Here is a 16,283-nt window from a genome sequence, read left to right as displayed (position 1 = left end):
TCGTCATTATTATTATTATTTTACTTTTTATTGAGGGATAGCAACACGGAGAACATCAAAGTTAATGCATCTTATATATGTATGCATGCATGCAACCATCACACAGGTCAAGACAGAACATTTGCAGCATTTTAGAAAGCTCTCCCATGCCTCTTCCCACTTAGTAACACTCCTGCTTAGAGGTAACCGCTATTCTGACTTCTAACAACGTAGATTAGTTGTACCTATTCTTAAACTTTATACAAATGGAATTGTACAGTATGTGGTGTCTGGTGTCTGACTAATTTCCGTTAGCATAATACTTTTGAGATTCATCTGTGTTGTGTTTCTCTATACTTCGTTCTTTTTATTGCTGCGGATAATTCTATTGTACGAATGTGCTGTAATTTATTTATCCATTCTCACTTCGATGTCGTTTAGGTTGTTACCTAAGGATTGTTGGGTCACCGGGTAGGTATAGTTGAGCATTAGTCGATCCAAATAAAGCAGACTTGACTCTTCCTTTACCCCACATTCCCTCTATTTTCCTATCTTTCTTTTTATGCTGGCCATGATTTCTAAAAGAATCCTCCACATTTCCTGAGCCCACTTCCTAACTTCCCACTCATTCTTCAGTGCACTACAGTCTGATTTTGACTTTTACAATTACGCTGAATTTATTCTCACTCAGGGTTACCAGGTTATATGCTTAGTGCCCAATTTAATACATTTTAATACAAATTCTCTCTTTGAAATCATTCAAACATACCTCATCCTCCTCTTAATAAAGCTGCTCTTTCTTTCCCAGTTGTTGTAATTCTGTCTTCTTTACTGCCCGCCACACCCCCACACTTTACACACATGAAACAACGTATCCTGTAGTTGTTGCTCAGAGTTCTTCTTTCCTTTGAGTTCACCTCTTCTTGCTGTTTGCTCTGTGAATCCGCTAATCCCCTGCCCTAGTTTGTCCTCTTTAGAGACTGATGATTACCCAGTCTGTTTCTGTGGCTCCCGTCTCTCTCGTGACACAGAGCTCCACAGACAGCTCCCGCGCTCTACTGAATCCCTTGCCTTGGTGAATGATGCCACACCTATCCCTTCACCCAAACTAGAATTATCCAACCCAACTTCCTCTGTCTTTCCCCAGAGCCAGGTGACTAAGAATCTCTTTTGATTTAACATTTTCAAGTAAATCTCGAACTTATTGTTTTCTCTGCATCTTCACTGGATTTCAGATTCTAGCCATTTAATTATCTGTCATTATCAGTGGCCTTCTTTGTGGTCTTCTGAATGGGCAGATTTTGTAGGACCTGAAACTTATATAATTTTAGATGTTCTATGTAAGGAAAACAAAAACCCTACAAAATTACAGATGCCTTTATGTACAACAGTGTCTATTTATTTGGAAAGAGAAAAGAAAGCACAACAAATTACAAATCTGAAAAAACTGTCAAATGCCACAAATATTTTTTTTAAAAAGTCTATTATTTAACAGCTTGACACTTCTTTAACTTTTCTTGTATTTTGGGGGGCTGCGTAGTCTTTGATCACCTCTTCGTATGATAACCACTTTTTAATATTTTCTATAGAGAGAAGAAAATGATAATCAGTTATTCTTCTAGTACTATATTTCTTTACTCTCCATATTGGTTCTGGGCACCATACTTCGTGTTGTGTTTGTCTTCTAGCTTAGCATGTTGCTGTCATGACACCAAATAAATTAGCGCAGTGGTGGCAGAAGCCTTTCTGAAGCCCATTCATGTACCAGGACACTGAACTGTGCAAGGAAGTGACTGTAGACCACAAATGATATCTCACTAAACTTGAATCTCTCTTAGCACGATCCCCCAGATGTCCCTGGTTACTCCAGAGCTGCCTAATATAAGGTGAAATAAGTTGGAGTGGAAAGAGATAGTGGTCTTAACCAAATGTAGTTAAACTATTTTATTTTACAAATTTTACCAAAGCATATGACCACGTGAAAGAATCTATTGCTCAGATTCCTCCCAGGACTTTGGGAAGAACCCACAAGAAAAGGACCTGATTTAAGCTTTATCAGCTTCCTGGTAAATTGGCCTCTAGTCTCCTGTTTCTGCTTTGCCTCTTTCTGAAATAAATCCTCTCATGGTAATCATCCTAGAATACAAATCAGATCATGGTACTCAATACTTTAAATTCTTTAGAAACGTTCTTCTGCAAAATTTCAAAGCTAAGAAAATTGACAAGAATAGGACAGCAAAGCCTAACACACACACACACACACTTTTCTCTGAACCATTTGAGAGTAAATTGTAAGCATTATGAGATTTCTTTAACCTTAATTATTTAAGTCTGCATCATCTAAGAACAAAGCCATCCTCCTATTAACCATAATATAATCATCACTCAAGAAATGTAACTATTTTCTATTACATTATTATTTAAAATATAAATACAATCCATATTCACATTTTCCCAATTATTCCAAAGCTGTATTTTTTTTTTTTTTTTTTTTTTTTTACATCCAGGATGAAATTAAGGATTACACATTGCATTTAATAGTTATGTCTTTTTAAATCCAGAACAGATCCCCAGCCTTTTTGGGGAGGTGAGGAAGGGAAGGAAGTATCTTTCTTGACATTGATGTTTTTAAAGAATCCAAACCTAATGTATTGCACAATTCCTTCAAGTCTGGTAACTGTGGTTGTACAATAGCAATTTTTTTTTAATCATTCCTTCTACACTTACTAGTTAGTATTCTTATGTAAATAGAGCTTTCCCTTCTCTCTGCTCCCATCTCTTTCATGGGTTTGCTCTTTAAATTCAATATGTTATAATATATTCTTCTCACTATTCTTTCTGATGCTCACATTACCCCAAATTTGCCTAGAGGGAGACTCTTCAAGTTAGCTCCAATTAATTTTTGAGTCTTTCCTGATTTTTGGCACAAGATGTTCCAGACTCTCCTTAGACTTTGCCTGCCCCAGCCCTGGACTCCGTCATTTCTTTAGGGAGCCCTAGTTCCTTCGAGTGAGTAATGATATTTAGAAACCAAGATCTGGGCTCTAGGGGTGTTCGTTACTTTAGATGTCATGGCTTCTAGGCTCTTTCATTGGAGATTTTACGTGTGTGTGTGTGTGTGTGTGTGTGTGTGTGTGTGTGTATTTTAAATCATGGGTTCTCGTTGATGTCCTTATTCCAATCCAGTATTTGTATGTCACTTCAATAATTTTCTATTGTAAAGTCTTACCTAAAATACAAAATCCTTTATGACATAGCCCCTGACTACTTCTAGAGCCTCGTAGGACACAAGACACAATCCTCTGTGTTTTATATGCCCATCACACTGAAATACACTTGAAGAACTTAATGTCTTTCTGTAGATCTGGGAAAGTCTCAACTTTCTGATTTCAGATATCACCTTCTTTCCATTTTTTTCTATTCTCTCCTTTTGGGACTCTTGTTGGACTGAAATGGAAACTTCTGGATCTCTCCTCCAATTCTCTTACCTTTCTTTTATATTTTGTATCCCTTTATTTCCTCCGGTTGCATTATGGGAGAATTTCTTTGTCCTTTTTTTCCCCCCCAGTTTACAAATTAGTTCTGCTGAGTCCATTTCACTATTTTGTACTATTAATTTTTTTGTTGTTTCTTTCAACAGCTTTTCATGTCCAAGATCTCTAATTGGTTATTTTTCATAATTTATGGTTCCTATTTTAAAGATATGAAAACTTCTAAAATGCCCTCTTCAATTAATTATACTTATTTTCAGATTCTGTTTTGATTGGTCTGTTAAGTCTGGTTTTGAGGGGGGCATGATAAGTCTTTCCATTTGATGAGATTTTATTTCATGGTATGGATGCTTCTCAAATGTTGGATCATTCTTAATTTGCCTAGTTTTCTACTTTAGATTCCCTGTTGGATGGATCCCTTCCTCCTCTGCCCAGCTGTTCTCTGGAGTGGAGGTGGGAGTGGGAGTACACACAGGATCTGCAAGCCTAATTGCTTTCACTGGAGTACTCCCGCTAATCTCCACTCTGTTGCTCTTGCGCCTCCTTCTCTACCCCACCCCCAACCCCCATCATTAAGCAGTAAGCACTCTTGACGTTGCCACAGTGCATGATTGACGTCCCACCTGTACTCTGAGCTTCAGCTTTTTTTTTTGGTCCTGTGCCATCTGCCTTCAGCTGCTCAGGCTTTCATCGTTTCTGGGCTGATAAGAATCTCTCCTCTGATCTTTTGAGTGTTGTCGTATTGCACATCTCCCTTCCTACTCCCCTCTCTTCCTCCTTCCCCCATCCCTCCCTTTCTGCCTTCCTCCATCTTCCTCTCCTCCCTCCCTTTATTTCATCATTTTGTGGTTTAGCAGGAAGAAGAGATTGCAGTGTGGGTTGTAGCTGGCCGTCTTGAAACTGGAAGTGAATGTGTTCCCTTTTTCCCCTCACATCCTGGTTTCTGCATATATTATATCCTCTGATTGGTGTGCCCATCTGCACACCCCCCTATCATACCTGCATAGCAAATTCATATTTATTCTTTAAATCATTACCTCTTCTGTGAAGCCTTCCAGGTGGTGATGGTGATGGAGGATTCTGTTCCCATGGTGATTTGTGCACCTTTTTCTACAACTTACCATGATTGTTTGCAGTCATGTCTATCTTGGCTCAGTTGCCTGTGAACTTCTTTTATCTATGTGTCCTTATATCCTTAGTATTTGATGTGCGATAGGCACTCAATAAACATTTGTTCAATGAGTGATTGAATAGTTGCATGAATGACATACATAATTGAAAAAAATCAATTTCACTGGCGAGATGAACTTACCATATAAGATGTGATCACAAAATAATTACAAAGCTAAATCTGGCTATTCAACCCAAGGATATTTATTGTTCCCCCCCCACCCCCCACCAGTCTCTTGCAACACATGAAACTGCTGGGTATTCTCCTGTTAACTCCTCTCTTGATCTCTTTTTGAGAATTAGTTCAGCAAACACAATGTGTCATGTCTTTCCTTTGTTACACGTTTTGACAAGCTTGACTGTGTATATCTTCATCATTTTTGGCTCTGAACGCATTTTTGTCTTTTACTAAATATTGAATGTTTCAAGTAGAAACATTCTTCCAAACATGCCTAGGGTGTATTCATAGCCTTCAGCTCCTGAAAACTGGCATCTTGTCTTCTTATCTTTTTGAAGCTCTGATACAGTCTAGTAGTTGCTAGGCTAGTATTCCTAAAAGGATTTCTAAAAGTTTCAAGTATTGGCACATTGTAAGGATCACCCTACAGGTTCTCAAAGCCACTGCTTTCAAAGAGATGCCCATATTCATCTGAATTCCAGAGTGACATTGTGTTTGCTTTAAAATAATAGACATTTTGTGATAACACCTTAAAAGGCAACATATAAGAAAAAAACAACAACAACGAGCTACAGTGTTAACTAGAAGCATAATACTCTGATTCACAGGGTCCCTGTGACCCTGAGGTAGGCTCACAAGAGTGAGCTCCTAAAGAAGGCACGATGGTTTAAAATTATTTTGGGTCCTCTGATCCTGATGAAGTGCTCAGTGAAGGTTTATCTAATCCATAAGTGTTTTGTTGCTTCGCCCGTCCAACACCTCATGACTAGGCATTTTTCCTTTTGGGTGTATGTAAACAAAAAGAAATGTCTTCTGTGACACAGGCGAAATAAAGATTGGATGTAAGGAGGAACTTTCTAGGCATGTGTGTCAGTAAGATGCTTCTGACTACTCACAATGGAAAACCCCACTCAGCTGGATTAAACCTGATATGGTTGTATTTTCCCTCAACTCAAGATAATTTGTTAAAGATTATTTTCCATTGTGTTCACTTCATTGTTCACTCGAAATGCTACTGACTTGGCTTTGTTTTTGTGTAGAAATAAAGTTTAATAAGATGACCTTCCTACTCCTTTCCATCCACATAAGGAGAGCTTTGTAGACATAAGAAGCCCTCTGTCTTCAGAAAGTCACAGGCACTGTTTATGAAGGCTTTGTAAAGAATGTGAAATACCACGTGTCATTTTTCAAAACAGGCTGAATTCTGTATGAAAACTTTATTTGCTCCAAACCTAAAATGATATTAGAAAAAATAAATGTAAAAGCTCAGATTAGAATTGATGGCATCATTTAGAGAAGCCAAGCTTAATTTTTAAATCACTGTATGTTTGGAATCAATAATTCCTTACTCAAACTAAATTTTTATTTTATTTTTTGATGTCCTTTTATCAGGTGGAGCGAGTAACAATTTTATTATCGTTTCTCCATCTCTAACACATAGGGACTTGGACAAGTCACTTAACCTCTCTGAGCCTCAGTTTCCTCCTCTATAAAACAAGGATGTGAATGTATATGTGGTTTCTGAGCTCTAAAATGCTTTCAGTGAAGCTAAAATGATCTAAGTCCTGTATGTGTGCACATACATTTACGTACATAGTATGCACATGCACGAAATATCCTTGATATACACCCTATATGAACCCATACGTGCTCCATCCATATGCAGTTTATTGGTAGCAAATTTGTTGTGTACGGGTGTGCTGTGGGGAGTTGCCCAAATGCCCTTTTGGGACCACTGTACTCCCTCAGTTACTTGGCTGCTGGTGTCACACAACTGAGTCCCTTTCCAGGCATTACCCTCTGCAGATAGAAGCTGCTTGCCCAAGGTTAGCCCCCCTCCACAGGGGCAGTTCTCCTCTAATTACTGGTAGGCTAGGAAGAATACAAAGGCCCGGCTGCCTTTCCCTAAATGATGAATCACTCTCAGGGCCATCTAAGCCCAGAGCCCCCTGTAGGATCAGCTGAGTTCTCTGTTGCAACCATATTGCATTTCAGAGTTTTCCTCCGCCCAGTCCCACTTCCCTCAGTGTTGCAAAGTAGTTGTTCCCAAGGTCACCCAATAAACCTCCTGCACACCAGTCTCTATCTCAGAGTCTGCTTCCCAGGGAAGCCAGTCTACAACAACATGCATTTCTAAAAATGGATTTACCCCCTTTTGACTTGGCTAGCTTTGAATAATGCCATATCTGATGTTTTCGCATGAAACAAAATGAAGCTAGCTAACAAATACAGAGTTGATTGAACATACGAGTATGTTTTTAGCCTTGTTAATGAGTGTCCTTGTAGATGGGTTGATCTGCCACCTTCCCAGTCACAGATCGATGCATGACACAACCATGAATCTTGGGACAGTTCACATTTTGAGTAAATACATTTTATTCCTTTAGTTTTTATTTTTTTTATTTTTCACCCTTGAAGTAAAAGCTAGAGTGATTGAATTTGGTCTCTGCAGGTGAATGCTTTAGAGTCTAATAATTGAAATGTCTGGATTAATAATAACATATTTTACATGAAATCCACAAAGAGAGTGGCAGGTTTGCAGCCTTGAAGATTCAGGTCAAATTGAGGATTTTATTAAAAGTATAAAGGTCTAATCAAACTTGGTGAATATATTTAAAGTTTATTATAAAACAATAGAAGTTTCCACCCACTGTTTTCCATGGTTTCTATGGGCAATCAAGTTGTTAAATTTGTACTGATACTTGGGATGCCAAGTTTGTGTACAAGAAAGCAGACCTGCCATTACTGACTCGTTGGTCTAATTAGTGTAATTGCCTTGGTAACATCCATTCACCTACTTTTAAATTCTTCTATTTTATAAAATACCGTTTGTTTATTTATTGCAGTTAAACCTTGTTTATTTTAGGCACCTTTTGATTATCATGGACACTTTTATTCTAGTGGGTCACGGATTTATTAAATGCCCTTGAACTGTGGTTTCTGGTATAAGCTCTTAATTTGTTGTTTAATGTTCAGATGGTCTATGTATTTCTTTTTCCTGTTTACATTCAAAGCTCTTTGTTGTTCACATTCATTTTCTCAGAAGAACTGCCTTGCACATGCCCACTGTGCACCTCAGACAGAGGGAGCTGTGTCAGTACGACAGAGGGGATCCAGCTTGCTAAAGAACTAGGAGCTACCTATCTGGAACTACACAGCCTTGATGACTTCTACATAGGAAAATATTTCGGAGGAGTGGTGAGTGGCCGTTATTGTTACATAAAGCATTTGTCAGGTTGGCTCTTTAGCTCTTTTCCAGAACGGCAATTAGAACTTTGGTTTTAAAAGCATGATTAGTTTTAACCTTGAGAAATAACATGAGAGTACGTAGAAAAAAAAAATTTGTTAGAATAAGATACTGATTTTCTCTCTCTCTGAAACATTTTCTGTCGTCTAGTGTGGTATTTTGGAATTTTCCCCTTATTAGAGCATACTTACTTACACAAACCCACGATGTCTATTTTCATGGGCATCTTCAAGCAACTCAGTGAGCGTGGCAGCCTGAACAAGGGGGCCCTGAAACTGCTTCTTCATTTCCATCTACCACTTGAAAAGAATCGTTATTCTTCCTCTGTGTGTGTTTCGGCAAGATTTCATATATTTCAGACCTTGGTATAGCTCAGAAATATCCAGCGGAACTACTTACACAAATAGCTTCTTGTTGGATATGTGGGCAGCCAGGGTTTGTTGCTCTGTCACAGTGGCGTTTATTGGGTTCTGCAGGCATTTTGAGGCCCATCTTAGCGCTATCTTTCCAACCCTCTAACAAGTGACTCCTTTCAACAGACATCTCTCGTAAACGTCATTAGGTTTAAACCAAGTAAAGACCACATTAAGCAGAAGTGCTTTGGACTTCTCCATCAGTTCCCCAGCTCTTCCTCAAGTACCCTTTCCAATACGCCAGAACATTCATTGTGTAGATTCGTGTTGAAATGTTGAGGTTTCCATAGATGACTATAGAAATTTCATTTGTTCTGGAGCTACTAAACTCCAGATAAGAAAGAAAGATAAAATTAGGGAGAGAGACTCCCAATATTGCTATCATCAATGATTGAGAAGCTTTTGTCTTATGTATATTGATAAGCAGTGGGTAGAAAGATAGAGAGGGGTGAAACCTAACTTTTCCTGTCAAGCAGATTATATTGTAGTGGCTTAAAAAAGGAATCTTAATTTAGTTTAAGACTCTTATATTTATCTGAAATACCTAGGAAGTTGGGAGGAGGGGAAGATAGGATAGTTTCATTTGTTGGAGAAGGGGCTGGTTCCTTGGGGGTCTTTAGGCCTATTCCCCATTCAGGTTCCTGCACCTGAAATACTCAGGATCACTCTTCCAACCTCCTAACTACCACTTTCTCTTCTCTCTTTCACCTCTTTGTTTCTCTTTGCTCCTAATACTAGCGTTGCAGTTAGGAGTGGAGGCATGATGAGGATTGAAGAGGTGGTCAAGAGTGGGAGAAAACATGGCAATTTCTTTTTTCGTTCACTCAAGACTTTATGAGAATATGGAAATAAAATCAAAGTGCTCTCTTTTTAGACTTTTGAAAAGTAAAGTACACCTGAAATCTTGAGTGTTAGAAGTAATAGCGTTTGCAAAAATATGAATGGAGAGATAATGTCAGAGTGAAAGGAGCATTTCAAATCTTGTGTTGAAGAGTCAGGGATGAACAGCTGTGCAGCATTACCTTCAGACTGGGACCACAGAGACATGTGCCCTCGAGCTTTAGAGACCTCTGTCAGTACCTCCTCTAGTTTCATCCCTCTCCACAGAGCACAAGATGATGGAGCCAAGGAGAGGTGCCCACTAGAGCTGGTAGCCCGTTTAGACCTGTAGCCACTAACCACATGTGGCTCTCTATATTTAAATTAATAAAAAAGTTCAGTTCCTCAGGTGCATTAGCCCCATTTTGGGGACACATTTCAATAGCTACATATGGTTGGGGTATTGATTCGCACAGTTCCTATAGAACATTTCCATCAGCACAGAACGGAGTTATATCGAACAATGCCGTGACCATGCTCCAAAACCCAGGCCCTGAGAATTCTCTGGGTAGCTGGCCCTGAGTCTGGCCCCTATGCAGGCCTCTTTTCTGGTTCCATCCTCCTGGGGTATGCACCCATAGACCCGAAAGGTGACTGAGGAGTGAGAAGAGAAGGGGCCCAGGAGTTAGGGTCCACCTCTCCCTGTACTGCATGGACAGCTGGGGAGTCTGAGAATTTAAATCCGAGCCTGGCCTTCCAGGCTTTTGTGATGATGTGTTTGTCAAAGCAGGCGGGTAGAATATCTTCTACAGAACAGTTTGTGTTCTGGATGTATATGGTTTAAATATTTTGGTATGTGAGACCTGAACCTCCATTTGTACTTTTGCCCCAGGCCTCACAGTGTAATAAAGCACAGGCCCCACCTTAACACATGGTTAAGATTTTTTTAATTTATAAGATAAAAGATGTCTTTCAAAGTAATTTCTTCAGGAAAAGAAAAGAGCAATGTGAACTTCCCTAGTTGATATGAGCATATGTGACATAGAAGCAGATCTGCTCCTTCCTTGACTTTCTCTACTATTAACTGCTGTGGTTGCCCACGAGACTCTTATTGACAGTCACACAGTTGTGTTGCTTGGCTTTCTTGATGATTCAAGAGAATAAACAGATCCTTCTTGAATGGATAGTTTATTTATGTCTAGACAAGGCACAATCTGTTCTACTTGATACAGTTTCTTAAATGAAAAAAATTGTTTCAGAGTGTTTGCTAAAGCTTGCATGTAGATGGTACTGGCGTTGAAAACATTTGGCAAATGTGGTTTGGGGTACAAATAATCATGTCAGATACATAATTTTGTTGGTACTTTCATTAAAATTTGATTCATGTTTTAGTTGGAGTATTTTATGATTCAAGCCTTAAATCAGAAGACAAGTGAAAAAATGAAGAAAAGGAAAATGAGCAACTCGTTTCATGGAATTCGACCACCTCAGCTTGAACAACCAGGTGCGTTATTAGCCAATATCTAGACATTCATTGATATTTATTATAGATCATTTCACAAGTCTTAGAGCAATTGTTCTCATATTTGAGTATGCTTAGGACTCACCTGGCATCGTGATTCAGTAATTCTGTGATGGAGCCTGTAATCTGCTTTTTAAAGAAGCTTCCCAGGTAATTCTAAAGCAGGTGGTGCTTGAACCACATTTTCAGGACTACTGTCTTTTTTTTTAATTGAGGTATAATTGACATATAATAGATTAATTTCAGATGTACAAAAGAATAATTCAATATTTGTATACACTGCAAATCACCAAAATAAGTCTAGTTACCATCCATCACCATGCAAAGTTACAAATTTTTGTTTTAATTACTATAGCTATTTATTTATTTATTTTAACAATTTTTATTAGTTTCAGGTGCACAAAACAATGTAATAGACATTTATCATTTATATCCATCACACAGTGGCAACTCCCCTACCCTATCCACTATCCCTCGGACATCACACACAGCCATTTCCCCTGTCTCTATTCCTAATGCTGTACTCCGTTTCTTGTAGCTATATATATATAAACTTGTAGTTGACCTTCATTATTGTTCAGCTTCCGCTTCAGGTGTCCAGTGCAGTGATCAGGCATCTGTACCATCCCTGCGGTGGAGTACTACTGTCTTAAAGACTTGAACCTATAGATTGTTAAAATAGTGTGTATGGTGGAGAGCTGTTCTAGATTGTGGCCTAATGAGAAATAACAACCAAATGCAATGCACGGACTCTGATTGGTTCAATAAAAGCATCTAAAAGACGTTCTTGGGACCACTGAGTAAAATTTTAATATGGACTGAAAATTAGATGACATTATGGAATTATCGTTAATATTTTATGTATGATAGTGCTATTGTGGTTAATAGAAGAATATCCTTATTCTTAGGAGATGAATATGAAAGTATTTAGAGCCAAAATATCCTGATAATTACAACTTTTAAATGGGTCAGCAGTGTGAGTGAGAGAGAGAGAGAGAGAGAGAGAGAGAGAGAGAGAGAGTGTGTGTGTGTGTGTGTGTGTATCTAGATATAAGGCAAAAAAATTTGTACAAAATTATAGTAGTAGAGTAGTACTCTATTCAGATCAATTTGTTATGGATATTGCTTTAAAAAGTAGATACTTGATAAGTATTTGATGAATGAATGAATGAATGTAAATTTAAAATCAGGAAAATATAAATTAGTATGAGAGGTCAATTCCAGGTTTAAACAAAAAGCAGCTATATAGACCATAAATGATACCCACGTGGCTCTGGACATCCTGGGGTACAGAGTTAAAGGGGAAACATGGTGTGTTACGTAGCAAGCACTGTGGCTTTAAATACTTGATGGATGAAAAGGTAGGTGGGGAGCAGCCAAACAAATAAAGCAGATAGATCATTTCTTAGTTTTTATTAATCAAGAAGAGAAAACATACCAGTTCCTCAGAGAAAGCAAAGCATTTCATGTAATTTAGCACTAAAAGAAGTTTCTCTGTGGGTGTTCATTTGGGGGTACCAGGTGTCCCATCCACAAATTCGAAAGTGTCCCATCTGCAAATGCAGTCTCAACGTTCACATGGCTGTTTCCTGTACTTTTCTGTTAGGAGAGCTGTGGGTATCGCACTGAGCATCACCCAGGAGGCCAGGTCTGGGTGTACATTCATTCCGGGTCTGACTTGTCCTAAGCACGGATCCTGGGCTCTTGGGCACATGGCTTTTAGACTGTTCTCAGCCTGTCAGTATATGTGAAGGTGCTGCAGGCAGTGGAAAGGATGACGGATGGGGTTCAGTGCAGAAAAGGCCTGGCTCCCAAATTACCTTGTTATTGTTCATTTTATAGAATGGAATTTTTGCTTTAGAATAAAGAATTTTCATTGCTGAAGAAGTTTGCATTTCACTGATTTAGGTGATTGCATATCCTGTAAGCAACCCTTCACCGATAACGTTTTCCTCAGCTCAGCTTTGGATAAAAGTTAGCAGACGTTTTATAATTAGGGTCTCTGCCGAGGGCCTAGAAGGTGGTTCGCTGTGTGGATATTCTGATTTGGTTGATGGCTAGTCTATCTTGTTACTGATTGAACTAGGAAATTGAAGGTTGTATCTTCTTATGGAAATTAGGGAGCCTAGAAGTGGGCTGAGGAGAAGAAGCTGGTTCTGGGAAAGCATATTATTTTACTAGGAGGAAAAATATATTAATTTTAGGATCAAAATAAAATGGTCAAGATGGTTTCAAACAGTAGCGTTCAAGACACTGAGGCCTGACTTTGAGAAGTGGCAGTTTTTAACAGTTGATCCCTCCACCTCCACTTCCAGCCCCCAGTAGGAAAAGAGCTTCCGATGTGAGGTTGGGTTCTTCAGAACTTACTCAATAACTTGTTCGAATTTTTTGATCAGGTGACAGTAAAGAACAATGACTACCAACATGCTAAACTTCAGTATTTGAAGGACTGTTTTATTTGGGGACATAGAAATAATGAGACATGTTATTTTATTGCTCATCATGACATTAGTAGGTTTTCCATTTGCACTATAAAAAATAAATATAGCATTTCCGTGTGTCTGTGTTATGAAACCCTGTAATTCCTGGATAATTAGTTTACATATGTTTTGTTTACATGTGTTTTTAATTAGGTTAAACTGTATAAAATTGCTGTTTTTGTAGGTCAAAAATGGCCAAATATTGGCAATTTCATATGGCTTACCCTAATAGCATTAAAAAATACTGTTTTGTTGTATTAATGTGAACCTGAAATGATTGGGTCTATAGACCTAAAGAGTAGTTTTCTTTTCTTTTTTTTTTTGAAACAGAAAAAATGCCCGTCTTAAAGGCTGAAGCATCACATTATAACTCTGACTTAAACAACTTGCTGTTTTGCTGCCAGTGTGTGGACGTGGTATTTTACAACCCAGATTTAAAGGAGGTGGTAGAGGCCCACAAGATTGTGCTCTGCGCCGTAAGCCATGTTTTCATGCTGCTTTTCAATGTGAAGAGCCCTGCTGATATTCAGGATTCCAGTATCATCCGAACTACCCAGGATCTCTTTGCTATAAACAGAGATACTGCGTTCCCAGGTGCTAGCCAGGATTCTCCAGGCAACCCACCATTACGAGTCGTCGTTAAAGATGTCCTCTTCTGTTCGTGTTTATCAGACATTCTGCGCTTCATTTATTCAGGTATCTTGTCAAATAGTTCTGGTATGTTCTCTTAAGCTTTTGAAATGAGGTATGCCTGTGGTCCTAGGGGTATTGGTTAGTTTTACGTTGATCTTCCTATCATCTGACATGAAGATTACACATGAAATAGTACTTGCTTTGTGTACAGGAATTTGGTCCAAGCTTTCTATCTTCTTTACAAGTTTACTTGCCTTGATTTTAAATCGACTTGTAAAGACATTAATCTCGTTTCCTACTGAGGAAGAAATACCCAAAATGTGAAAATACAAAGAACTTATTATGCAATTTGCATTGAAAGAAATAAAATTGCCCAGGTGTATATGAAAATAAGTGCCTATAAGTGCCTATATCTTCACTTTCACTAAAACCTACCTATATATTCACTTTTCCGTGTGACATTTAGATTTTGGAAGGAATTGAAGAGAGAAATTAGCAGGGTCATTGCATTCAATTTAGGAACTGGAAACAGTACCTAAAGGTAGTTTAGGCTGCGATCTGATGAACTTTGGCTATGACTATTTTAGATTTAACTTTTTGTTCTTACTGTGCTCTTACCTTTTTATGATTCAGCTTATCTATTATTTTTCTGCTTGTCCTTTTAAAATCTCAGTAGCAACCGTATTTTAAACAATAGAAGTCTCATCTGAGTCATTTTAGCAAATAAATTGAAGGTCTCACATCTAAGTATCCCATATATGAACAGAAAAAAAAGAATGTAAAATAGTTTTTAAAGTAAGCATCTAAATATACAGTTTCTAAGAACTTCTTTCTTTTTTAATTTTCTTTTTCCACTTGGAATCATGTACTGATAAAATACTACGTTAAGGTCACTTCTCTGTGGAATTGTCCGGAGAAACATGTATAATCTGTTTTTAGACTTCAGAATTGGGGGCAGATAAGAAGTTTATAAAGGTTTGCAAATAAAGAAAAGTCGTATCATTTCCTATAAGTAAGAGTTTTGGGTAACCTTCAGTTAAAATGACTGATGCTAAAAATAGGATTTTCCTTTTTTCATCTGGGTTGTGGTTATATAATTCTATAAGTTAAAAATGAATGGTTGTGAAAAGTACAGTTTCAGCATGCATATTTAAGTGGGTTAAAATATATATATAGGAGCAGAATGTGGTAGTAGGTGTGAAGCCCATTTTTCAGTGAATGTTGGCTTGGAAAAAGGAGGGAATAACCACTCCTCAGGGCACACCAGCTCAGTGCCCTCAACACCTCCATTAGTGTCCGTTGAATTAATGAGTAGACTCAAGTAGCTGGGAATCATCATATGAATAAACCAGACTACAGATTTCATGTAGTCCTGCAGATTGTTGTATTTAAACCTAGAATCTCACAGGTCAGAATGTTAGACTAATTTTGAAAAGCCAAAATGTTTACATGTTAGAAGAAAAAAAAAATTACTTTAATGATATGTTTAGAGCACTGCAAAGGAAGTGGTTGGCTTTTCTTTTCAATGATTTTACTGTTGAAATTATGAATTATTCAGCAAGTTTCCCACAACATCCATTGAATACTTTCAAAGGCACGTGAGCACTTTGAGGTCAGTTAGATCCTCTTTAATACTGTAGCAGTAAAATTGCTGGGTGTCTCTCCAGTTACAGAACCTACTTGTCTTTCTCCTAGGAAGTGATTTTTAAATTGAAAAATTCATACATGTAGATGGAAAAAAAGGGAAAAAGAAAAGAAAAAGTCCTCATCCTCCAGTGTCCTTCCTCAATGTCAATTACCTATTATCAGTTTTTTATATGTTTACTCTAATACCATTTGAAAGAAATTAAATATTGGGAAATTTGCATTTATGAAAATGTAGTGTTTGGTAACTGCTCTTTGGGGGAACCACAGGTAGTTCCCCATGGCTGGAGCATAGAGTGCGAGGTGATGGCTGGAAGGAGATGAAGTTGCAAGCCTGGTGGGACCTGTTCCTGCCATTCTTACAAGCTGTTTTGGAATTTTAAGCATGATCAGACTGGGCCTTTGAAAACTCATCTCTGGTGATGGCAGGAGTGAACAGAGCAGACAAGACAGGAGTCCATGTAGGAGGCCCTCTTCCCCTTGCGATCAACCTCAGGAAGGCCAACATTCTGACAACAGGTGGTCAGTGTTGCAGTTCGTCCATCATCTGGGCCGGTGCTTTTCAGACCTTAAAGTGCATCTAAGTCCCCTGGGGATCTTGTTCATGTGCCGATTCCGATTCAGGAGGCCGTGGGTGGGGCATGAGATTCTGCATTTCCAATAGTCTCCCAGGCAGTGCTGATGCTCTGAACCAGCAGTTGGCAACA

At 38.4% G+C, this 16,283-nt stretch overlaps 1 protein-coding gene across 3 annotated transcripts in view; it reads left to right on the top strand.

Moving 5' to 3' along the window:
- Positions 1-16,283, top strand: part of RHOBTB3 (Rho related BTB domain containing 3) — a 78,575-nt gene that overhangs the window by 6,296 nt on the left and 55,996 nt on the right. For all 3 annotated transcript variants that reach the window (XM_081053084.1, XM_081053082.1, XM_081053083.1), the window contains exons 4-6: positions 7,862-8,016; positions 10,690-10,801; positions 13,630-13,995. In XM_081053084.1, the coding sequence (XP_080909210.1) occupies positions 7,862-8,016; positions 10,690-10,801; positions 13,630-13,995 (633 nt within the window). The remainder of the gene's footprint in view (positions 1-7,861; positions 8,017-10,689; positions 10,802-13,629; positions 13,996-16,283) is intronic.

This window comes from Rhinolophus hipposideros, assembly GCF_964194185.1.
Source record: "Rhinolophus hipposideros genome assembly, chromosome: 7".
In the NCBI taxonomy this organism is placed as follows: domain Eukaryota; kingdom Metazoa; phylum Chordata; class Mammalia; order Chiroptera; family Rhinolophidae; genus Rhinolophus; species Rhinolophus hipposideros.
The sequence above is the reverse complement of the archived record's forward strand: the minus strand, read 5'-3'. Positions and strand labels throughout refer to the sequence as shown.